General features: G+C 41.5%; 1 protein-coding gene across 1 annotated transcript in view; it reads left to right on the forward strand.

The window, feature by feature from the left end:
• Positions 1–25,359, forward strand: part of TM4SF4 (transmembrane 4 L six family member 4) — a 28,625-nt gene extending 3,266 nt beyond the window's left edge. Inside the window, exons 3-5 of the mRNA XM_054482085.2 lie at positions 9,668–9,804; positions 20,775–20,964; positions 24,733–25,359. Of these exons, the coding sequence (XP_054338060.1) occupies positions 9,668–9,804; positions 20,775–20,964; positions 24,733–24,750 (345 nt within the window). The 3' untranslated portion in view covers positions 24,751–25,359. The remainder of the gene's footprint in view (positions 1–9,667; positions 9,805–20,774; positions 20,965–24,732) is intronic.
• Positions 25,360–25,704: the final 345 nt, after the last annotated feature.

Below are 25,704 nucleotides of genomic sequence, written 5' to 3' on the forward strand. Positions count from 1 at the left end.
TAAATCTAAAATTTCACCTGGTGCTGAGTAAAAGGCTAAAGACTGGCTAATATAAAATAAGGGATCTTTTGTTTGCTTGATTTTTGTTTTTAGGTTTACATATAACCACAGTGAGAAGTGAGATAGCATTCTAAGTATTACACAAAACTTGGTTTTTAAAATTAGATGTAAATGAAGTCCAAGATGAAGGCAAAAAAAAGTTTGTCTTTTTGTTGTTGTTTGTTTGAGATGGAGTTTAGCTCTTGTTGCCCAGGCTGGAGCGCAATGGCGCAATCTCGGCTCACTGCAACCTCTGCCTCCCGGGTTCAAGCGATTCTCCTGCCTCAGCCTCCCAAGTAGCTGGGATTACAGCCATATGCCACCATGCCCGGCTAATTTTGTATTTTTAGTAGAGATGCTGTTTCACCATGTTAGCCAGGCTGGTCTCGAACTCCCAACCTCAGGTGATCCGCCCGCCTCGTCCTCCCAAAGTGCTGAGATTACAGGCATGAGCCACTACAAATGGCCGAAAAAAAAGTTTTTATAAGCACATTTCATTAAAAAAAAGTTTTGAGTCAATAGGATCTGAAATATTTGGTCTTCCCAATACAGATTGTCTGTGGGGGCTGTCTAAGCCTCCATGTGGAACCTGCCCTTGGCATGAATTGAGGATAACTCCTCCAAATGACCAACTGACCATCCAAATGATGAGGCAGTGTCCATCAAAGGACCAGCTGTGCCAGGTTGTAAACCAAGGCACCTAGCACAGCTGCCCTGGGCCAGGGTCTACCACATGCTGGGTAGCCAGCAGAAGGATTTCTTGTCTTTGATTTTTTTGTTACGTTTTGTTTTGTTTTGTTTTGTTGAGACGAAGTCTCGTTCTTGTCCCCCAGGCTGGAGTGAGATGATGCAATCTCAGCTCACTGCAACCTCCGCCTCTTGGGTACAAGTGATTCTCCTGCCTTAGCCTCCCGAGTAGCTGGGATTACAGGCGCTTACCCCCATGCTTGGCTAATTTTTTTTGTATTTTTGGTAGAGACGGAGTTTCACCATGTTGGCCAGGCTGGTCTCGAACTCCTGACCTCAGGTGATCTGCCTGCCTCAACTTCCCAAAGTGTTGAGATTACAGGCGTGAGCCACTGTGCCTGGCTGATTTTTTTTTTTTTAATCAACTGCCAATTTTTAAAAATTCAGAGCGAGAACATAAAGTATCTAGATATCTGACTTTTTTTCCCCAAGAAATAAAAAATTAATCTGGCACCCCTAGCCTGCATTTTGGCACAACATCAGCCTTCACTGGGCCTGGCTGAGCTCCACAGGGCCCACCCTGGCTGCTCTACTCAGTTAGGGTCCCTTCCCTGCCCCTAAGACCATTGAGCTCATGCCACCTGCTTCAGACTCTTGTTTGCTTAATGTTATGTTCTAAGGCTTTGGAGCATCAAACAATAATCATTTCTTTTTTTTTTTTTTTCTTTTGAGATGGTTGGGGGGGTCTCACTATGTTGCCCAGGTTGGTCCCAAACTTCTGGAACTCCTGAACTCAAGCAATCCTCCCCACTCAGCCTCCTGAGTAGCTGCTGCTACAGGTGCTCACCACCTCACCTGGCTAATCATTTTTCCAAAATGAGGTATTTGCATTTTGTCAGACAAGAAGCAAAAACTACAGACTAATTTGGAGAGAACTGCTGAAGTTCTGAATTATTTTCCAAAGGCTCACGCATTCCCCTCCAGACTCCAGCTCCTTCAGGGACACGGGGCTTCTGTGGAGCACTGCAATAGGGAGCATTGCATAGGGAGCACTGCATAGGAAGCCCTGCAGGTGGAAAGGCCTGTGAGGCAGACACAGACTGGGCCACCAGCTGCTGGGCTGAATCCTCTGTCCTCTCTACAGTTTGCTCTCTGTCGTTTATTTTCCTGGCTCCTCTCATCTGCATTATATCTTTCTGGAACATTCCCCAGAGGCCAACTGCACCATTCTCTTCCCTTTCCTCGGGTAGCAAAATCAAGTAGGAGATAGGAGAAGCAGGATGTGGTAGCTGCAGAGATAAAGCAAGACAATAAGCTGGAAAGAATCTTGGATCACCTGATTCATAGTTTCCTGGTAAAGCCGAGAAAATGGCTCGCCTCTGAGGCAGAGCAAGACTGAAGCTCAGCTCCAAAGGCCTGCGCTCTTTCAAATAAATTAGGCTAAAGGAGAGCCGGGAAAAGTGAGCCCTGGAGCAAAAATAGTGAGAACCCTGGCCTGGGTTTGTTTTCAGGTCACAGCTTCTTCCTCCCAAACCCGAGATTCCCGGTGGCTTCTTGGCAGCATGTTGGTGACTGGTCAGCATCTCCTGCCCTCTAATCCTTCTAAAAAATGGATCTCTCAGGGCCCAGTGGGGCAGCAAATTAATTTTGTCTACTTGTTTATGTTAAGTACGTGTTTTATTAAGAGCCTTTTGTAAATCTTGGATTTGACTCAAAGGAGTGTCTTTAATAATGAGACCAAAGGTAGATTGATGAGGATATGTGTTGGGTAGGCAGGCATTTCACCATCCTTAAAGCATATTAGATAGATCAAGGCCCGCCCCACCCATAGGCAGGGCCAGATGATCAACCTCCCTGTTTTGAAGAAAGGTCTTGGTCATGTCCTAATGCAGTCTGTGTGCTGTGGTCAGCACTTCTTCCTGTGCCTGGCTCATCAGTGCCCCCTAGAGACGCCTCCTGAGTGAGAGTTTCTGGGGACTCCCTCTTGCAGAGGTCCTGCAGGCCAAAAGCATCCCTAATCTACCTCCTCATTCCTTGGAATGACAGGCCAACTTGAGGAATATTTAAGAAAGACATTTCCTTTAGAGAAATGGAATATATTGAAAGAAAAAAAATAAAGAATTTTATTTCTTCTTTTTTCCAGATGTTTTCTCCCTAAGCACCTATTTTTATTCTACTTCTACATATTTTATTTTATTTTTATTTATTTATATTTTGAGACAGAGTCTCGCACTGTCACCCCAGCTGGTGTGCAAGAGGTTGGCGCGATCTCGGCTCGCTGCAACCTCCGCCTCCTGGATTCACGTGATTCTCCTGTCTCAGCCTCCCTGGGATTACAGCCGCCGGCCACCACGCCCAGCTAAGTTTTTGTATTTTTAGGAGAGACGGGGTTTCACTATGTTGGCCAGGCTGGTGTCAAACTTCTGACCTCTTAATCTGCCTGCCTTGGCCTCCCAAAGTGCTGGGATTACAGTCGTGAGCCACCACGCCGGCATCTTCAGTAAATATTTTCTATGCTTCAAAATCCTCTGCTACAAAATGGATCGTGGCAGTTATTGTCTCTCATAAGGATGTTGTAAGTTCTAGGGGAAGATTTTGCAAGCATTTGGTGTAAGGGAAGAGGAGGGAAGTACCAACCAACTGCCTAGGGTATGGAGGACCCATAGAACCTCAATAAGTACTTGCTGGATGGATGAAATAAGTGAACACCTAGGAGAGAAAATGGGCTTCCATATTTATCACACTCAATCCTCACAATAACCCTCTGATTTCAGCATTAAACTCCTCATTCTATAAATGAGGAAACTGGGGCTCCTGCAAGTTAAGTTTCTGACTGCCACTTCCCCTACTCCTTTCCCAAGCCTAGCCCAGGCAAAAAATAGAGGATATTAATTTTTAAGAAGAAAAAACACTTCAGGTAATCTCTATTCCTCCTTACCAAGGAGGAATGTCCATGCCCTAAGGACATGCTTTGGCCAACATAAGCACCTACATGACCCCAGGACACACCATGTATGGAGACAGCTGGGATCTGATGGTACCTGTCTCCAGAGCCCAACAGAAAGGGAAATCTTCAAGCTGGCAATTGGTGAGTTAGAGGACATGATTGCAGGCCTTCTTATCTACTCTTTCAAGGGAAACATTTGCAGCGTATGCTATATACATTTCTTTAACAATGTGAGCAGAATATGTGCACTGAGCAGCTGTGAGGGAATTAGCCCGTTGAATTTTTTCTCTCCAGAGTTATGCTCTCTGTATTTGTGGAAAGTAAGTGTGTGTGAGGATATGATAACAAAAATACTATAATATAATAATGACATTGATCAAGTGCTTGTTAATGTCATGGGAAATTATCCAAACCTTGGGAACAGGAAAAATAATTCTAGGTGTCCTATCAGTGAGGCACTGGGGATTACTAGTAGCCTATTCCGCCTGGAGATGATCTGATTTTCGAGAGGTGTGTTCCTTTACTAATTAGGCTATCTTACGTATTATCTGTAAGGCAGGTACTTACTAATGAGCCTTATTTTACAGAAGAAGAACTGGAATAAAAAAGATTAACTTCCCAAGATCATGAGGGAGGAACCAGAACTCAGATCCAGATCCATCTGCCTGTAATCCATACCTTTGACCACAACACAGTAGTGTCCTTCTTCACCATTTATTCACTTAGACCAGGTAGAGCATGCCCATAGCACAAAAACCGCAAAGGAAGACTCCCTTATCTGATTCCAAAGTCTGCCAACTGCCCTCCTCAGAGGTCCCCACTGTTCTCAATTACTGTCTCCTTCCAGAGATATCCCAGGACTTTTGCCTATTTACTGTAAATAATACCAATTTTGAAGTGTCTACCCTCTAATGTACTATACTTGGTCTCAAGAATCTTTCTTTCCTTTTTTTCTAGACAGGGTCTGGCTCTGTTGCCCAGGCTGAAGTGCAGTGGTGCAATCTCAGCTCACTGCAACCTCTGCCTCCTGGGCTCAAGCAATCCTCCCACCTCAGCCTCCCGAGTAGCTAGGGCTACAAGCACACACCACCACCCCTCACAAATTTTTGTATTTCTTGTAGAGATGGAATTTCACCATTTTGGCCAGGCTGGTCTCAAACTCCTGGGCTCAAGAGATCTGCCAGCTTTGGCCTCCCACAGTGCTGGGATTACAGGCATGAGCCACCAAGCCCAGCCTTTCTTTATTTTAACATTTTGTGTCATGAAACTCATGACAAATTGAAGTTATTCTATGCTGGCTTTTTGACCGCTCATATCTCTAAGAATTGATTCTAGAGAATTTGTCATTTTTAAGACTTCCCATTGTGAAATAACTTAAAGCAACATGGCACAGCATGCATCTTGCTTCTTGTGATTTATCCATAAAATGTGCCAAGACCCCCCTCCTTCATAGAATCTGTTTTTCTCTGTGACAACCTAGTCTTTCATGAAGACGACTCAATCTGCCATATGTCAACAAATGTTTCCAGACCACTCAGAACCTATCTCTGAAAGGGCGGTAGGCAACATTAGAAGAAACTGCCCTAAGTGTAAGATTTCTCTTGCTCTAGTCCTACAGTTATACTAGCTGTATCTAACTGAACAGAAATTTGGTTGGAGCATGGAGGCGGCTAAGAAACAGAAAACCAGCCATATAAACTCTCAGTAAGAATTGTAGGCCAGGTATGAGGGCTCAGTAATCCCAGTACTTTGGGACGCCAAGGAAGGAGGATGGCTTGAGACCAGGAGTTCGAGACCAGCCTGGGCAACACAGTGAGACCCTATGTCTATTTAAAATAAACTAAAAAAAAAAAAAAATGTGGCAACATTTTCCAAAGTGTTTTCTTACAAGGACTCACAGGAGAAAAAAACAACAACAACAACAAAAAAAAAAACCTTACAGGATCCATTAAGAATGGAAAACTGCAAGTACAATGTATACCCAACTGCAGGTATAAAGCAAATCTGAACATAAAACCATGTCTTATTTTCCCATGAAGAAACTTCAAAAAAGCTCTTTAACCAACAATAATATATAAACTTTCAGTGACATAAACATATTTTAAATCATGTTACATAAAATATGAAATAATTTTAATATATTGATTGTGAACTGACATTTCTCCCATTTATTTATTTATTATTCTTTTGAGACAGACTCTCACTCTGTCACCCAAACTGGAGTGCAGTGGTGTGATCTCGGCTCACTGCAACCTCCACGTCCCGTGCAGAAGCAATTCTCCCACCTCAGCCTCCCGAGTTGCTGGGACTACAGGCACACACTATCATGCCTGGCTAATTTTTGTAGCTTTTGTAGAGATGAGGTTTTGCCATGTTGCCCAGGCTGGGCTTGAACTCCTGGGCGCAAGTGATATGCCCACCTCAGGCTCCCACAGTGCTGGGATTACAGGCTTGAGCCACTGCGCCCGGCCCGTTTATTTTAAAATAAATAAATATTCATGTTTCTTTTAATCAATGTCTTTGTTACTACTAAAGACACACTTTGAGCCATCAAAAGACTCCCACAGCACATCTTCTTTTCCGTTTAAGTCTGAATACAACATTTATGTGTCTATGCATGATGTTGTCAGGGGAAATTTCACCTTTAGTCACAAATATCAATTCTCAAAAGACAAAGACAATGTTCAAACATTCCTCCTACAGGTGCATATTAATGATCTCCACAATTATAAACACGAAGTGTGCTTATTTTAGAATGCAATTTATTTATTTATTTATTTAATTTATTTTTTTGAGATGGACTCTCGCTCTCTCACCCAGGCTGGAGTGCAGTGGTGCGATCTTGGCTCACTGCAACCTCTGCCTCTCGGGCTCAAGTGATTCTCCTGTCTCAGTGTCTTGAGTAACTGGGATTACAGACATGGGCCACCACACCCCGCTAATTTTTTTTTTTTTTTTTTGGAGACGGAGTCTCGTTCTATTGCCCAGGCTGGAGTGCAGTAGCGTGATCTCGGCTCACTGCCACCTCCGCCTCCCGGGTTCAAGCAATTCTTCTTCCTTGGCCTCCCGAGTAACTGGGAAAATAGGCATGCACCACTGTGCCCGGCTAATTTTTTTATATTTTTAGTAGAGATGGGGTTTCACCATATTGGCCAGGCTGGTCTTGAACTCCTGACCTCGTGATCCACCAGCCTCGGCCCCGCAAAGTGCTGGGATTACAGTCGTGAGCCACCACGCCAGGCCTAGAATACCCGTTAAACTATAACAAGGCCTAGAATACCTTGTTAACTATAATATCCAGAACTAGGAACTATGGGTTCAACCTTTTTATAATAATTAATAAATATGTGTTAAGAAAAAAATTTTAACACAATTCTGTCATCTAACAATGATTGAGTTGTTTCTGACTGATGTCTTCTCTATGCAGTACTTGGTTGTTCAAAATAAAGTGTTTGAGGAAATACATTATTGTCTGATAGATGAAATAAGGACTCAACTCTAAGGTAATTCCTCCATTTCTGAGGAATAATGTGAGAGTGAATGATTTTCCTTATATTCCAGCATATGTAGTAGATTTCCTTCTCAGAAGTTTACACAAATTCATGTTTCATAAGTACTATATTTTTAGAAGTGCAGCAGGAATGAAACTTAGTTATGTAATCCAGCAATTCTCAAACTTATTCAACCTTACATCCTTAGGAAAAGAGATTGCCTGTTCTAACATGAGAAATTTACCAAAATCTTCACTTACTTCTGACCTAGGTTAAAGCCATGAATGTTCTGTATGCCGAGAGTGGATTTAGATACCCTAAACATAAACAGCAAGGGGAAAAATCTAAACAATTAGTAATATGAAACCTTAGTCATTGAAAACATGCAACAAGTCATTATCCAGTGCCTTTGATAAGCTAGGAAGAAGGAAAATTTTAAGACTATGCTAAGTGTGAAACAATGCCCTATCTTCAAATAACTTATTGTCTGTGACTTCAAGGAACTTGTGCTCTATTTGGAGAAAACAGCCATAAAAAGCTATGCATTAGTTGGGCACGGTGGTGCATGCCTGTAGTCCTAGCTCCTTAGGAGACTGAGGTGGGAGGATCACTTGACACCAGGAAGTTGAGGCTGCAGTGAACTGTGATTGCACCACTGCACTCAGCCTGGGTGACAGGGCAAGACCCTGTCTAAAAACAAAAACAAAAACAAAAAAACCTATGCATTATTGTATTAGAGGCATTGTGCTGTGATAGAAGTTTGTGCAATCTAGAGTACAGGGGTTGGAAGAGATGAAGAATGAAGGGTCAGTTCTACAAGGAGAGTCAGACAAAGCACATGAAGTTAGAGCTCGGTATTAAAACGTTGCATCAATCAGATGAGTTGGCAAAAGAGTTAAATTTTCTATTAAAAAGAATTTTTTAAAAAGTTGCATCCAAAATACATTGATATATGATATGAAAATGAATCCCAGCTAAAGTAGAACTCCATTATTACATAGATTCCAATCACCCAGGCACGATCAGGTCCTCTTCACCTTCAAACCTCACCCCATCCCAGATATGTACTATGATAATATTGTTAATAACATGAAAGGGGAAAGGGAAAATAGCTGACGGTTAGCTTAGGTTGCCATGTCTAATGTTCACAACAGACATTTAAGGTGGGCTCTATCATGCCCATTTTAAGATGATAAAACTGAGGCTCTGATGACACATTCATTATGCAAAGTCATTACACAGAGAAGACTAGCAAAGCTGAGATATGAGCCTGGGTCTGGGTCTGCTGACTTCAAATCCTGTCAAAGCAATAGAGGTGATCGTTTTCTGCCTCTTCTTCCAAAATTTTAAATGTTTTCATGCTACTTTCTAGCTACTGTCTAGAATGGATATTGCATAAGTTCTTAACATCCCTGGGCTACGTTTTTTCATCCATAAGAGGGAGTTAACCTAGTTGGACTCCAGGATTGCTTCTGCCTTTCGCAGTCAATAATTCTATTTTGATTTTATAATTGAATAAACAATATGGTAGTCTAATCTGTTTTTCATTAATCTCCATCATAGAAAAATATTTAAAAGAATGGAATTTTTTGGATTGTTTAACCTGAAGAAGAGAAAATGCTCCAAGGGTGGAAGGGGTGAGAGATATCAAGGCAATCTTCAGATATTTTAAAGACTGATGCCAAATGGAAGACAGGTTAGACTTGATCTTTTTGGCCTCAAAGAACGTAATGAGGGCCAATGAGGAGGAGTTCTAAACTTTTACTGTTTCTCATAAGTAGAACCTGCCTGTCACATGAGACATCACAGTGACTGGTCTTAGCAGGATAATTTGACCAGAAAACTTAAGATTACTGCCGGGCCAGGCACGGTGGCTCATGTCTGTAATCCCAGCACTTTGGGAGGCCGAGGCAGGCGAATCAATTGAGGTCAATAGTTCAAGACCAGCCTAGCCAACTTGGTGAAACCCTGTCTCTACTAAAAATACAAGAAAGTAGCCGGGCATGGTGGCACACACCTGTAATCCCAGCTACTCAGGAGGCTGAGGCAGGAGAATCCCCTGAACCTGGAAGGCGGAGGTTGCAGTGAGCTGAGATCACGCCATTGCACTCCAGACTGATCGACAACGGTGAAACTCCTTCTCAAAAAAAAAAAAACATTACTGCCAATCCTAAGGTTCTTTGATTCTATAATAGATTGGCTTTATACATCAGCCCCGGGGAGGAGAGTTTATCTTTAACAAGATTAAAAGGCCATGGCTCAAATGTAACAGAACCAACACCTCCGTCATCAGTGAAAAAGAAATGGAAATGGGGGTGAAGAAGGGAAAAGAAGACACCAAAATTCATTCTAAAAGACCCCACAGGCCCCATCTACTATAAAGACTAGCTCCTACCCCATAACTTCTTGTAGTCACCATGTTCAACAGCAGGTGGATTAGGTTTGCTGAGTGTATCCTCTGCACTACCTAGAGAATGTGACTGTCTCTCTTCCTCTCTTTCAGATGTTCACCTCCACGATATTTGCTGTGGTTGGATTCTTGGGAGCTGGATACTCATTTATCATCTCAGCCATTTCAATCAACAAGGGTCCTAAATGCCTCATGGCCAATAGTACATGGGGCTACCCTTTCCACGACGGGTAAGACCACACCCTGCAATGCCCACCTGTCACCACAAGGGGCGTGGGCAGATAAATGGCCCAAGAGGAGAGTGCACACAATGCCATGTCTTCATCCTTATGCAAGCCTCAGGCTTGGTGCTCCTTTGAGGCAGAGCTGGAGTTGTGGAATACAGCAAAGTTGCATAGGACCTCACCTCTAATTGCTCCTTTGACAGACCCCAGGAGAAATAACTAAAGGAGGATGGATGCCTCCTTTGGCCTGAGGGAAGGAAGAGATTTGTTGTGTCATCACTTGCACCCAAATATTTATTAGCAGCAACACAAGGCAACTAATAATATTAATAAACAGCGTAATAGTTTTCATTACAAATCTTATAATAGAAAACAAGAATAATTACCCACTAACTGGGCCCAAGAGCTTTCACTAATACCCCAAATTGCCTATAATTAAACAATCATTTAAGTGCAAATGTACAGAAAACGACATTGAAATCATTGTAGGTTTCTCATGTTAATGTTAACAGACTCACTAAAATAACATTTCATGTTTTCATGGTACTTTGTAGATTGTGAAGATCTTTATCCCACAAATTTATAATTTAATCTTCATAGTAACCTCAAGAGGTAATTACTCTGTGCCAAGGCAGGCTTAATAAGTTTAACCAGCTTCAAAATCGCATTGTTAGTTGAGGACAGTGCCAGGGCTCAAACTCAGGACTTCTGACTTCAAGTCTTAGCCTTTCACAGTACACATTCTTCTGTCCTGCACTGACCAGGACGGCGCTGTTCAGTCCAGTAGCCAGCAGCCATATGGAGCTACTTAAACTCAAATTCATTTATAGAAATAAAGTTTAAAATTCAGCTCCTTAATCACACTAGCCATACTTCAAGTACCCAGTAGCCATATAGGGCTTGTAGCTACTGCATTGAATAGCGCAGATCTAGAACATTTCCGTCATGATAAATGGATCTGTTAGGCGAAGCTGCACTAGACTTTAACCTCCAAGGGGGCTTGGAGCATTTTTGTTTTGTTCACTGTCTCAGCCCCTCTGCCTGACAGTGACTGGCTCATCCCACAGAGTCAGGAAATATAATTATAGGGTCTTCCTGCACATGAAGAATGGATTCGTGCTTTAAAAAAATCTGTAGAACACCAATATATTAACTCAAACCTCTACATATTCATTTACTGTGAGATTCTAAAGAATCTTAAGAATAGGCTTCAGGCTGGGGAAGTGAAGGGGCCTAGTTCTCTGTGATACATGGTCTCGGTTTGTTCACAGACGTCGTACGTGAAATATCCCCACCTTTCTCATAGTTAAGCAATACAAGTTCTCTAACATCCTCATACCTTGTGCAGCGGTTTCCAAATACATTTAGTTTACTGTGTGAAAAGCCCTCTTATCATGCAGAGAGGACTGTTGGGGCTATGCTATCAGGGGGTTGGCTTGCTTGAGCATCGAACTCAGATCCCAGTAGGCTGAGCCCCCCAACCCGCCCCCATTGAGGCTCTTCCCCTGACAGCTCACTTTCTCCACCTAGGGGTGTGTGTGTGAAGCTACAGATTATGCCTTTCTTCAAGGAGCCCTCTATTAATTCCAGGAACATCAGTGCCACAGTAAACATATTTTTCTATTTTTTCTGTTATGTGAATAATACTACCCCAGAAAATTAAAGTCAATTGAAATAAATATATGTCCAAAACAAAGGAGGGAGAAAGAGAACACGACAGATGCCAAAAAACACTCCAAAGCCAGGCCTCATATGTCCTGACTGCAGGAACTAACACCCTCCGCCCACACACGCACGCCCTACTTGAGATGGGATGTGATCAATGCCCAAGGTCAGGAGTGACAGCTGGCCTGTGGGCCACCACACGAAATGCCAAACGAGGGAAGGACAGGAAACGACTTTCTGAAGTTTCCCATATTAGTACTTCTGGAGAAGCAAGTTTTCATTCTCATTGCAGCCATTTATTGTGCATTGCTCTGTAATAGATGCTTTCAAATAAGTTATTTTATCTACCCCTTACAACAGCAACTAACCAGTATCAAGAACAGGTACCAGATTATAAAGATTTAATAATAAAAATGGAATAGGGTAAACCTTGCAGGCAAGTGGGAACATTTCAGAATTCTCTATTTATCTTCTGTTCACTGTACAGATTTGATGATTACCTGAAGGGAGAATGACTTGAACACCGAGACATCTGTAGAGCTGCTTCAAACTATAATGTGATCAAAAATTACTGTACGGGGATGTATTACAAAACCATATATATCACAGTTTCCAGATGATTTATAGGCTGTTTAAGAATGATTTTGACTCCTTATGTTTTAATTTAATCCCACGTAAGATGTAAGACTGCTCTTTGTGCAAGGTATAAAATATGCCATGATGGCTACACGAAGGGCATTCAGGGGATGGGCCCAGGTCTCACTGCACTCTCTTTGCCATCTGGCAAACCTTCAGCGGCATTCTGTTGTCTCCTCAAATCCTGTTTCCTCCCTTCTGAGACAAGAGCTCACATTCCTCTTTGATGTTATCTACCACTGCCAGCTGCAAATCTTCCCTCTGACTGCAGAAGTTCACCTTGAATTTCTTATGGCAATAATTGAAACTTCTATTACTTGGTGTTTTCAGTTAACAAATTGCTGTCACCTACATTGTTTCATTTGATCCTCACAAAAAGTTTATGAGATTATTTAACTCTCCTTCAGAGGCAGGACAGCCGAGGCCCAGAGAGGACAAGTGACTTGCCAAGAGGAATACAGTTTCTTAGTGGCAGGAGCTCAAATCCAAGTTTTCTCACTCCAAGTCACAGTGCCTTTTCTAGAACACAATTTATATTGACTCATACTGTCCGCTTTTTGCCTAGATTCCCTGTTGGCAAAACTCATGGGATTCTACCTCCTACTCCTTTTACTACACAGTACTATACTGGTATCTGATAGTTAAAAAGGGTGTATGGACTCTTCTTATCCACATAAGCATATAGTAACTGTTGTTATAGCTGGAAACCTAACACTCATACACAGCTGCTCAGAGAGTAGAAAGGATCAGTCACTTGTATGAGCCAAAACAAGAAAACTCAAGACAGTTGTCATTTGTCCCTTATTACCAAAGGGCAGCCATGGTGGCAACTTCTTCTTCTTGTTCTTGTTCTTCTTCCTCTTCCGTCTCCTCTTTTTCTTCTTTTCCTTCTCTTTTTTCTTTCTCTCCTCTTCCTCCTTTTCCTTCTTTTTCTTCCCAATGATTAAGTGCTAAGTGTTTTTATGTGCATTATCTCACCTAATCTTCCTCATAAATCTGAGAAGAATTTTTATCCCTGAAGGAGAAAAATGAAGCTCAAAAAGGTTAATTTTCCCAGGGCTCCATGGCTAGTAATTAGTAGAAGGATTTTTTTTTTAATTGGCTGGGAGTGTTGGCTCATGCCTGTTAATCTCAGCACTTTGGGATGCTGAGGTGGAAGGATTGCTTGAGCCCAGGAGTTCAAGACCAGCTTGGGCAACATAGGGAGAACTCCCTGCTCCAGCGCCTCTCTCCCAAAAAAAAAAAAAAAAAAAAAATTTAAAAATTAGCTGGGCATGGTTGTGCATGCCTGTAGTCCCAGCTTCTCCAGGTGCCTGATGTGGGAGGATCGTTTGAGCCCAGGAGTTCAAGGCTGCAGTGAGCCATAATCATGCCACTGCATTCTAGCCTGGGCAACAGAGCCAGACCCTGTCTCAAACAAAAAACAAAACAAACAAAAATATATATATACACACACACACATTTATATATCTACATATGCACATATCTACTTTTATATATAGTATATATATATGCATATATATGTGTGTGTGTGTGTATATATATGTAGTCAGTATCTTATTTTATGCTGAAGCCTATCTCAAACATGGAACAAAAAACAAATAGACATGGTTCCTGCCCTATCAGCATGTGGGTGAGGGTGAACACATGGAACAGATCCTCATAACGCAGAAAGTGTGAGATGGAGAAGGAGTGCGGGGGAAACTTCTTCGAGAAGGTGACATGGGCTGATTTTGGAGGATGAGCAGAAGGTTACCTTCCAGTGAGGGAGGAGAAGCACATTTCAGGCATGAAAAGGCTGACATGCTCAGGGAATATCAGAGCACTGTGTGGCAGAAGCTCAGTGTGAATGAGGAGAGATTTGCAGAAGGGGCCGCCACGCAATGTGGTGAGACTGAGAGGCAGCCAGACCTTCAGGACATCAGGGCACAGCAGGGGACTTCAAGAAAGACATGGCATGGCTACTTTGGACTTTTAGAGGCATGATGGTGCTAGTGATGTGGAAAGTGAATAGGAGGATTCAGGAACTAAAGAGAGACAAAAGCTGGCATCATAATCCAGATAAGACGGTGAACATTACCCAGGCAGCAGAATTGGGGCTCAAAAAAGACAAATTTCAGAGAGTGTTTGAGATGGAGTCACCAGGTTTAGGTGTGAGGAGAAAAGGGGAAGGTAATCAAGGTGGACTCTGAGATTTCGAACTTAGTGCACAAAATCCAGGGCTCTGCAATACCATAGCATTTAGCACTGTTTTCCTCAGAAATGTTTTTTGATGATAATATTAAGGGAGGGAGCAAAAGTAGTTAACTCATTCTGTCCTGAGAACCATATTAAAGAAACACCATAGAAGGAAAAAGAAACCTGGGCATTTTGAAATATACCCTCTTGGCTTCCTTTGAAGTAGAACCTCCTCCCATCCAAGGTCTTCCTCCCTGAGACAGTTGGCCATCCCTCCCTTGACCCTGAGCTGCTGAAACGAAAGCAGCCTGCACAGGGTGTGGGGACAGCCATAGGAGGGGAAGCAGAGGACGAGCCAGGAGTGGTCAGTAGTCAGGGAGGGACGGGGCTATGCATGGCACTCCTGGGCCAGGCTGCAACTCTTCACCTCCTTAGAAAGAGTCAAGGGCAAGGACAGCACCCTTGTATCTGTGGTTCAGACACCGAGACACTGAACTGAACACAGTTAAATGTTCTGCCTTGACATTCAGCTAAGACCATCTGGATTTGCACTTCAGAAATTACTTATTAGCAAAGAACATCATAAGCTGCTTGTGAACATATTCCCAAGAGCTGAAAGCCACCTTAATAGGATGAGATTGGATTTGCACCATATAATCTTAGCTTTTATGAACCAGAAACAGTTCACAAATGTTACGAGCCAGTTTTGCCCTTGGCTGACTTAGGGTCTAGCCACACCTTTGCCATATACCATTTATCTCTCAGGCTTCATCTGTGAAATGAATGGGAGTAACAGCAACATCCACCTCACAGGTTCAGGTAAGAGTAAATAACACAAGGTACATAAAGCACTCAGCACAGTTCCTACCACATACTTGCTTGATTCAGCCTTATTATTCCTTTTTATGAATATAAAGTATTATTGTAAATGGAATTTATTTTTATGCATTAAAACTTTAAAAATGTTATGCTTTTATAATGATTCTGTGACTTAATTTCAACCCTTTCAACCGGGCATAAATAAGGCTCAAAAAAAAAAAAAAAAAAACTCTTTATTGTGATATAAGTAACCCTTGATTCACATACTATTATAGATGTATAAATCAAATGTCATAAATAAATCTTTTCAAATATGCTAAGGAAATAACTACTCCAACAAAGGGCATTTGTGTAATGGGTCAAAGCACTGGCTTTGGAGTCAGACAGACCTAAGATCAAACCCAGGCACTTCCAAATTTACTAGCCTCACCTTCTTAATCTGTGAAATGGGTATATGTTCATTCATTCAGTGAGTGTTTACTGAAGTTTACTCTATGCCAAGCACTGTTCAAATAAAGTAGCATCTCCTTGGAGCATTAGGAAAGATGACGGAAAGCAGCTAGCCCAGAGCCTGGCACAGAGGACCCAGGAAATGAGAGCTGCTGCTATTTATGAAGCACTGCCTGTGCTGGAACTGGGGACAGAGACAGTGGCACATGGTCTTTGCCCTTGGAAGTTTATAGTCCTGAAGAGAAGACAAACAAATGGACAGGTGATGGTAGCGCAAGGTCCAGGGGCTCTGTACAACAGGGGCGGAAACACAGAGCACTGGGGAGCACAGAAGGAAACCAAACCCAGGCTGAGGGCAGAAGCATTGTGGAGCTTCTCCCAGAGGAGGTGGCATCAGAATTCACCAGACAGAGCCGGCCAACAAAGCATTCGTATTCGGGCCCCCTGGTTTCTGTCTTCAGCTGAGAAGAGAGTTCTGTGAAATTCATGGCTTTCTGCTCCCACGTTGATGGAATTACTACAGCTCAGGTGGAAACAGCTGCATAATAATTGGATGCTTTAAAATGTCAGTTAAATGCATCTAAACTTCTTCCGCTGTCCTTGCTTCACTGCCAGGTCCATGAAAAACTCAGGACCCCTCTCTCCCTGGGTTTGGGGAGCTGGACACAGTGATGAAACTGAACGTGAACACAGGCTTTTTTGCCAGACTCTCAAAGACCTCCAGAACCGGAGAGTTTGAAGGGAGAGAAGAAGGGCCTGAGTGTGGCTATGTGGTGGTTTGTGAGGGGTGAGGCTGCAGCAGGAGTGGGACTCATGATTTCTCCAAGCACCCAAATTCAATCCTTGCTTCTACGTTCCCCCGTAAACGTTTCACAAATCCTACCACCAGGAGGTGCTGTCATCGCACTGCTGTGCTGGCTCTCCAAAGAGGCCCGGAACTCAGGATTGCCAATTCTTTCACCTCAGGATCTTTTCTTCATAAAGTGTGCCTGGAAAATATTGCATCTTTATAACCTTTTATAATTACCAAGTTTTAAAATTGTAAAGATAGAAAGGACTGAATGGAAAAATGCAGAACAGAAAGATGGGTGTTTCATGTTGGAAAAAAAAGGCATTTTCACAATGGGTTTGCCACCAAAACACAGGTGTCATGAAAACCACCCCTAAATCAAAACCAAAATGGGAAAGAAAAAGACTCATATCAATATCGTCGTTATTGGACACGTAGATTCAGGTAAGTCCACTGCTACTTGCCAACTGATCGACAAACGTGATATAAATCACCAAAGAACCATCGATGAATTCGAGAAGGAGGCTGCTAAGAAGGGAAGGAGCTCCTTCAGGTATGCTTGGGTCTTGAATAAATGGTAAGATGAGTGTGAGTGTGACACATCACCCTGTGGAAGTTTGAGACCAGCAAGTACTGCATGAGTCATTGATGCTCAGGACAGAGACTTTATCAGAAACATGATTACAGGCACATCTCAGGCTGACTGTGCTATCCTGATTGTTGCTGCTGGTGTTGGTGAATCTGAAGCTGATATCTCCATGGGCAGACATGCCCTTCTTGCTTACACACTGGGGATGAAACAACCAATTGTTGGTGTTAACAAAATGGATTCCACCGAGCCACTCTACAGCCAGAAGAGACATGAGAGAATCGTTAAGAAAGTCAGCTCTTACATTAAGAAAATTGACGACAACCCCAGCACAGCAACATCTGTACCAATTTCTGGTTGGAATGGTGACAGTATGCTAGAGCCAAGTGGTAACATGCCTTGGTTCAAGGGATGTAAAGTCACCCATGAAGATGGCAATGCCAATGGAACCATGCTGCTTGAAGGTCTGGACTGTGTCCTACCACCAACTCATCCAACTGACAAGCCCTTGCATCTGCCCCTCCAGATGTCTACAAAGTTGGTGGTGTTGGTCCCTATGTGCTAAGTGGAAACTGGTGTTCTCAAACCCAGCATGGTGGTCACCTTTGCTCCAGTCAACGTTACAACTAAAGTCTGTTGAAATGCACCATGTTTCAAGCTCTTCCTGGGGAAAATGTGGGCTTCAGTGTTAAGAACGCATCTGTCAAAGATTTTTGTAATGGCAACATTGCTGGTAACAGCAAAAATGACCCACCAATGGGAGCAGCTGGCTTCACTGCTGAAGTGTTTATCTTGCACCACCCAGGCCAAATCAGTGCTAGCTACGCCCCTCTGCTGCTAGTCACACAGGTCACATTGCTTCGAAGTTTGCTGAGCTGAAGGAAAAGATTGATCATCATTCTGGTAAGAAGTGGGCCTTAAATTCTCGAAATCTGGTGATGCTGCCATCATCAATGTGGTTCCTGGGGAGCCCATGTGTGTTGAGAGCTCCTCTGACTGTCCTCCTCTGGGTCATGTTGCTGTTTGTGATATGAGACAGTCACTCTGGGTGTCATCAAAGCCAGGAACAAGAAGGTTGCTGACCAGAAGGCTTGGCAAGGTCACCAAGTCTGCCCAGAAAGCTCAGAAGGCTAAGTGAATATTATCCCTAATACCTGCCACTACAGTCTTAATCAGTGGTAGAAGGATGACCTCAGAACTGTGTCTCATTTGGCCATTGAAGTTTAATAGCAAAAGGCTGGTTAATGTTAACAATTAAAACCTTCAGAAGGAAAGGAAAATGTTTTGTTGACCATTTGGGATTTTTTTTTCATGCAGCAGTTTTAAGTTACTGGGTTGTTTGTTTGTTTGTTTGTTTTTTGAGATGGGGTCTCACTCAGTCACCCACGCTGGAGTGCAGTGGCACAATCTCAGCTTACTGCACACTTTGCCTCATGGGCTCAAGCGATTCTCCCACCTCAGCCTCCCAAGTAGGTAGGATTACAGGTGTGTGTCCCCACATCTGGCTAAGTTATTAGTTTCTAAAATCAGTACTTTTTAATGGAAACAACTTGACCAAAAATCTGCCACAGAGTTTTGAGACCCCCTAAAGCAAAGTTTAATAAGAAAAAAAAAGTACTGAAAAGAACAGTCGGCCAGATGCCATGGCTCACGACTGTAATCCCAACACTTTGGGCGGATCACCCGAGGTCTGGAGTTCGAGACCAGCCTGACCAACATGGAGAAACCCCGCCTCTACCAAAAATACAAAATTAGCCGGATGTGGCGGCATGTGTCTGTAATCCCAGCTACTCGGGAAACTGAAGCAGGAGAACCGCTTGAACCCGGGAGGCAGAGGTTGCAGTGAGCCAAGATTGTGCCATTGCACTCCAGCCTGGGCAACAAGAGCGAAACTCCATCTCAAAAAAATAAAAAAGGACAATCTCACACAACTATACAGAAGGTATGTCATCTCAGTGAATTCTCACAATTGTAATGTGGTTCTTAGTCTGTTATATGGATTAAAAAAAAACCTGACGCTGGCTGGGTGTGGTGACTCACCTGTAATCACCGCACTTTGGGAGGCCAAAGTGGGAGGACTGACCTCAGGAGTCTGAGACCAGCCTGGGCAGTATAGTGAGACCTCCATGTCTATTTTTTAAAAAAAGAGAAAAAGAAACTGATGTTAAAGGAGGTGAGTAACTCGCATGAGGAATACATAGCTAGTAAGGGGAATGCTTGGGTTCAAACCCAGGTTCATCTGAATCCAAAATATCAGCTCTTTCCATTGGACTAGACTGCTTAGATTAAGTAAAATAATGACAATACTAGCATTTATTGAGGACTTACTATATGCTAAGCACTGATCTAAGCGCTTTACTCATACTAACTCACGTAGTCCTAATAATAACCCTATGATATGGTAATGTAAGTCCCATTTTATAGGTAAGTACACAAGGCACACAGCTAGCAAGCTGCTAGTACCTGTACTCTTATGGAAAGATGAATCAATGCTATAAACAATGTTTTATTTTGAAATCAAAAGCAAAATGTTCATTCCTTCCTTTTCCGTGAAGGTTATCATAAAGATCTAAAAACAATAACATCAACATTAATTCAGTAGATAGATAAAGAGTTTTTCATTAAGGCTCTGAAAGGATGGAGGAAACAAAGAGACCAATTTGGGGTTCTAAGAATGTAAGGAGTCATAATAATCCACAAGATTTTACCACTTTACTCATTTTTGTCTCAAAATAGTATACTTCACATTTATCCTTTGAGGCACAATGCCCTTTATTTTTATTTTTTGAGATAGAGTTTCGCTCTTGTTGCCCAGGCTGGAGTGCAATAGCACGATCTTGGCTCACTGCAACCTCCACCTCCCAGGTTCAAGCAATTCTCCAGCCTCAGTCTCCTGAGTAGCTGGGATTACAGGTGCCCACCACCACACCCAGCTAATTTTTGTATTTTTAGTAGAGACAGGGTTTTGCCATGTTGGCCAGGCTGGTCTCGAACTCCTGACTTCAGGTGATCTGCCCACTTCAGCCTCCCAAAGTGCTGGGATTACAGGTGTGAGTCACCGCGCCCTGCCACAATGCCCTTTATATTGCAATAAACTCTTTATATAATAAAATATAAGTATATTGCCGTTTCTCCTAATTCACAGATTATGTAAAACATGTATTAAGGCAACAGACTATTTGTTCCTTTTGAAGAAAATTAATTACATCTTTGAGTGTGAGAGATTCCTACATGTTAACAAAAATATAGTGAGTCAAATTCACAATTTGGTTAAAATTAGGTCTTGAAATCAGGCTCTTCCCTTTAGCTATATGACACATTTGTACTTTACATGGCTTCAGATGGCCACTACACTTGACAAGTCATCTGTCAAAAGTCAAAACGGTCTCTCTAACAATGATAACTAGGATAAAGCTGTGAACATTTGTGAAATTCTACTCCTGGAGTGTCTTTATTTTCCTGTCCCCATCATAGATGGTGAATTTGCCCGTCTTTTTGGACAGCTAATGAAAATTGTTCTGCCAGTTGTGTGACCTGGGAGAAAGTAACTTAGCCTCTCTGTGTCTCTGCTTCCTTATTTCTGAAACCGAAGAAGAGAACCCAGAGGTTTCTGTGGGGAATAAATGAGTGAATATGTGTGAAGTGATCAGAACAGGATCTGGCACACAGGGTGTACTCAATAAAAATTGTAAATTTTGTGGTATTTCAATTGTTAGTACAGAGTATTTTCTCATGAAGCTAGTTTTGGATGGAAAGTAGTGCATAAGAAACATTGTTATGGTAACTTTATAGTGGAGGGAATTGCACACTTTTTACAAATGTTTCCTTTGTCCCCTATATCACCAACAGGGATTATCTCAACGATGAGGCCTCATGGGACAAGTGCCAAGAGCCTCTCAATGTGGTTCCCTGGAATCTGACCCTCTTCTCCATCCTGCTGGTCGTAGGAGGAATCCAGATGGTTCTCTGTGCCATCCAGGTGGTCAATGGCCTCCTGGGGACCCTCTGTGGAGACTGCCAGTGTTGTGGCTGCTGTGGGGTAAGTTAAGGCTTTTGCTGTTTCTTCTCAGCATGAGGGAGGCCAGGTCAGGCCACCAGCACTGAGGGAATGAGGGGGTAAGTGTGGCCACCTGCAGAAAACCAGCCCAGGTTGGAAAGCCCAGTCAGCCCAGTCTGTCAGCTCATGGAAACAGACACATTGTATTACTAGAACCCAGAGCACGTTAAAACACCCAGGCTAAAGTTGGCCATAATTTTCAGCCTCACATCCAGCTGACCATAGTTCTGGAGACAAAGGACTCTGTCTATATACAAACATTTACAATGATGTTTACATGAAGATCCACCTGAAGTGAGCATTTGTCATATGGGTACAGTGTCAGCAATAGTACATCACGGTCTGGGCTGGCATGTTCTCACTTCCTCAGATGAACAGAACATACCAATGCAAAACCTATGTTTGATATGATTTCTGATACAAAAAAAGAGGTAGTTCTTATATGGGAAGAAAAAAGGGAAATCACTCAGGCTTTATTCTCTAAATAATATTGTAAAATACCAACAACAAAATACTAAAAATAAAAACAGACCTGCAGACAGTAAGACAGTCTGATTATTTCAACTAATACCCAAATCAAATTAGGCAATTATTCACACACATACACAAAGTTATTACAAGCACAGATTGATGTATGAAGAAAAAAATAAAACTTGAGAGTTCCCTAACTGGGGGATTCTGTAAATATATGTAAATAAAGGTCTATTCACTTAACATAATATTATGGTAAAACTTTAAATGACTCAAATTATTTTATTTAAATTTTAAATAGGAAAGCCAGGCATAGTGGCATATGCCTGTAGCTCCAGCTACTCAGGAAGCTGAGGCACGAGAATCACTTGAACCTGGGAGGCAGAGGTTGCAGTGAGCCGAGATCTCACCACCGCACTCCAGTCTGTGTGACAGAGTGAGACCCTGTCTCAATAAATAAATAAATAAATACATTTATTTTAAATAAGCATTACATGTATATAACTCAAAAACTAAACATGTACAGGTATTCAGTTGGAAAGTCTCCCTCTGGCCTTTGTCTTCTATCCAGCCAGTTCCCTCCAATCTCCTCACCTAGGAAAGGTTACCTAATTTCTTATATATCCCGTCACTGTATCTCTTTTTATTATTTTATTCTCCCTATCTTAAAATAATGTTTCCCCCAAAATTGCAGTAATATTGAAAATCCTTATGAGATACTGTTATTAGCAGGATACAAAAATTGTACATAATATACAATTATATAAGTAGGAAAAAACAAAATTCTGTGAATAGAAAAATAAAACAAAAAACTAAAGGAAATCCAACCAAAAGCTAAATAATCGTTATTTCTAGGTAAGAAGACTGACTTTTTTCCTTTAATCTAGCCTATAGTATTAAAAATTTTTTAATAATTATATATTACTTTTTAAAATGAAAAATATAAATAAGTCCCCCAAATCAGCAGTAAAATGTGTGTATTACAAATAAATTTCACTGTGTATTGCATTTTTATTTTACAAATTTTCAGTTCTACTATATTGTGTTTAAATGTTTTGGTCTTTAAACATACTAGAGAGGAAAGGAAACTACCAACTAGTAATCCACCAAAATTATTTTTATGATAGTGATTGAAAATATTGAGCATTTAAATCTTGTAATTCATCCAAAGTGAATGAATGTTTGCTAAATTATATATTGAAGTTTCAGTTTCTACATATTTTAGCTGGGTGGTAAATTTTCTTTGCAAGATTTTGCAATTGAAATATTTCAATTTCAATTGCAATTTCAATTGAAATTGCAATTTCAATATGCAATTTTGCATATTGAAAATATGATTATGTTGGCTGGACACGGTGGCTCATGCCTGTAATGCCAGCACTTTGGGAGGCCAAGGCAAGAGAATCACGTGAACCCAAGAGTTCAAGACTAGCCTTGAACTGGTCTTGACCATGGCAACATGGTGAAACCCCATCTCTACTAAAAATACAAAAAATTAACCAGATGTGGTGGCGTGTACCTGTAGCCTCAGCTACTCAGGAGGCTGAGCTGGGAGCATCAGCTGAGCCCACGATGCTGAGGCTGCATGAGCTGAGATGTTGCCCCTGCACTGCACCTTAGATAACAGAACAAGACCTTTCCAAAAAAAAAAAAAAAGAGGGAAAGAAAATATGATTACTCTTTGAATTGTTGATAATACTTTGCTAAACCTGAGAATTATCTCTCAATTTAAAAACACACTCATGGGTGTCAGCACTTTGGTTCCTTTTAGTGAGTTTCATTTATTTGGACACCATATTTTGGAGATCTTAATGGCTGAGTCACTCGATAGTTGAAAGACTGTAGATGGACTCCATGGTTGTCAGTGCATGGGCACCAGAGACTCACAGAGGGCAAATGTACACACCAGAATTGTCCATTTTTTTTCCCTACCTTTCTTCCTCCCTCCCTTCATCTCTCCTCTCTGTCTCTCTCCCCCTTCCTCCTCCAACTTTTTATTTTGAAAACTTCAAATCTACATAAAGTTGAAGGAATGGTGCAATGAGCACCTGTATACTTTCACCCATGTTCACAAAATTGTTAATATTTGCTCACCCTCTCCCTTTTTGGACTCTTGGAAAGTAATTTTTGGACATCACAAAGTTTCACTACTAAATATTTCAGTGCACAAGAGCTCCAGTTTTAAAGTCAGTCTGCTGAAGATTCCTTTTGGGCAGCTGGCCTCTCATGGGGCTGGTCAGCATTCCTGTCCCAGTAGGACACTGCGGAAAGACTTGGGCTCTCAGCCTAGTTCCACAGCTTACTAGCTGAGTGACTCCAGCAAGCTGACTAACTTCTCATAGTCTCAGTTATTCCAACTGCCTCTTGCCTAATTTATGGAGAGAGTGTGAGATCAACATCTATCCATTCAGGCAGAAAATATTTACTGAGAGCTTCCTGAGCCTGGCACAGTCCTTAAATGAAGTGATAGTTGGGAATGTGCCTTAAAATACATGCTATGAGGCCTGGTTTGAATGTCAGCTGTGTGGTCTTGGCCCAGTCAGTAGCCCTCAACTGCTCCTTGTCTGTAAAACGTGGCTATTAATACCTACTCCTACGGTTGTCAATGGAGTGCCTAGTACATGGTGACAAGCATGAATTCATTTGAATCTTTAGAAGGCTCAGTAAGTAGCATTGAATGTTATTTACTAACCTTATGAAAGTCAGTGAGGTAGCATAGCTTCAGGTTTCCTTTAACACAATCTCTGGGTTCTGCCTCCCTGGTTCAAATCCCAGCTCTCCTACTTGTTAGTAGTGGCTTTCCACATAGCACTTGGTCTCTCAGCACCTCTTACCAAATTATTTTTTAAAATAAATGATGCATATTGTATACAATGTATTCTCCTCAGGTGATGGGTGCACTGCAATTTCAGAATTCATCAGTACCTAATTCATCACCCACAGAACCAACAACCACTTGTACCCCAAAAGCTATTGAAATTTTAAAAAATTAAAAACAAAATAAAACAAAAATAAATAAATAAAATGTAATTTCCTTGAGGACTAAATAAATAAATACATGATGCAAAACAAAATGAAGCTTCCATTCCTATAACCTCAACACATACGGGTGACAGAGTAAAGCCCTGAAACAAAGCCAGAAAAGTATAGGAAACATTCATTAGGCAACCATAAAGAGCCAGGAGGAGGGCAGGTGATGGGGATGGGAAGAAGGAGGGGAAAAGCAAAAATTTACGTAAATCATGACATCATAGTTAATTCACCTTTTCTACCTTCTAGGGAGATGGACCCGTTTAAACCTCCGAAATAAGCTGCTCAAACTCTACAGCGTGATGACTACAATTTCTTTTCATAAAACTTCTTCTCTTCTTGGGATTGTTAATTCCTATCTGCTTCCTAGATGACAAAGCTTAGAAAAGGCAGTTATTCCTTCTTTCCAACCAGCTTTGCTCGAGTTAGAATTTTGTTATTTTCAAATCAAAAATAGTTTGGCCACTTAACAAATTTGATTTTTTTAACAAATTTGATTTATAAATCTTTCAAATTAGTTTCTTTGTAGAATTTACCAGCAGGTTCAAAGTATACTTTTCATAATTTTTTTATTACAAATGTAAAATGTATAAAGTCAATGTACTGCCATACTACTTCTTTGTATATAAAGATGTTTATATCTTTGGAAGTTTTACATAAATCAAAGGAGGAAAGCACATTTAAAATGAGAAACTAAGACCAATTTTTGTTTTTAAGATGTATAAGGAAAAAGAATGATTGATGTATCCTAAGTATTGTTATTTGTTGTCTTTTTTTGCTGTCTTGCTTGAGTTGCTTGTGACTGATCTTTTGAGGCTGTCATCATTGCTAGGGTTCTCTTACGTATGTTAAATTAAAACCTGAATTCAGAGGTAATATAACAAAGATTGTGTGTGTTTTAGGAGGGGGGACAAAAGGTTGAATGAATAACAACTCATCTTTTCTACAAATGCTTCCTTTGATCAAACAAAAAAAAGTTTTTAAAAAATTGATTTGAGTAATAATTGTGTCAGCCTATTGCCCAGGGTTAAGGTAATAAGTATTATTATTCTATGTGTCATATTAAAACTAACTGGCTTTATGAGTCAGGCACTAACAGGGCATCAGATCCATTCTGTTCATTTGTGTTCAAACCCCAGCTCCACCACAAACCAGCTTAGGGGTCCCGGGACAATTATTTTCAAAGTCTCAGTTTCCCCATCTGTAAAAGGACACTTGAGA

Source organism: Pongo pygmaeus, chromosome 2, assembly GCF_028885625.2.
Source record: "Pongo pygmaeus isolate AG05252 chromosome 2, NHGRI_mPonPyg2-v2.0_pri, whole genome shotgun sequence".
NCBI classification, from domain to species: Eukaryota; Metazoa; Chordata; class Mammalia; order Primates; family Hominidae; genus Pongo; species Pongo pygmaeus.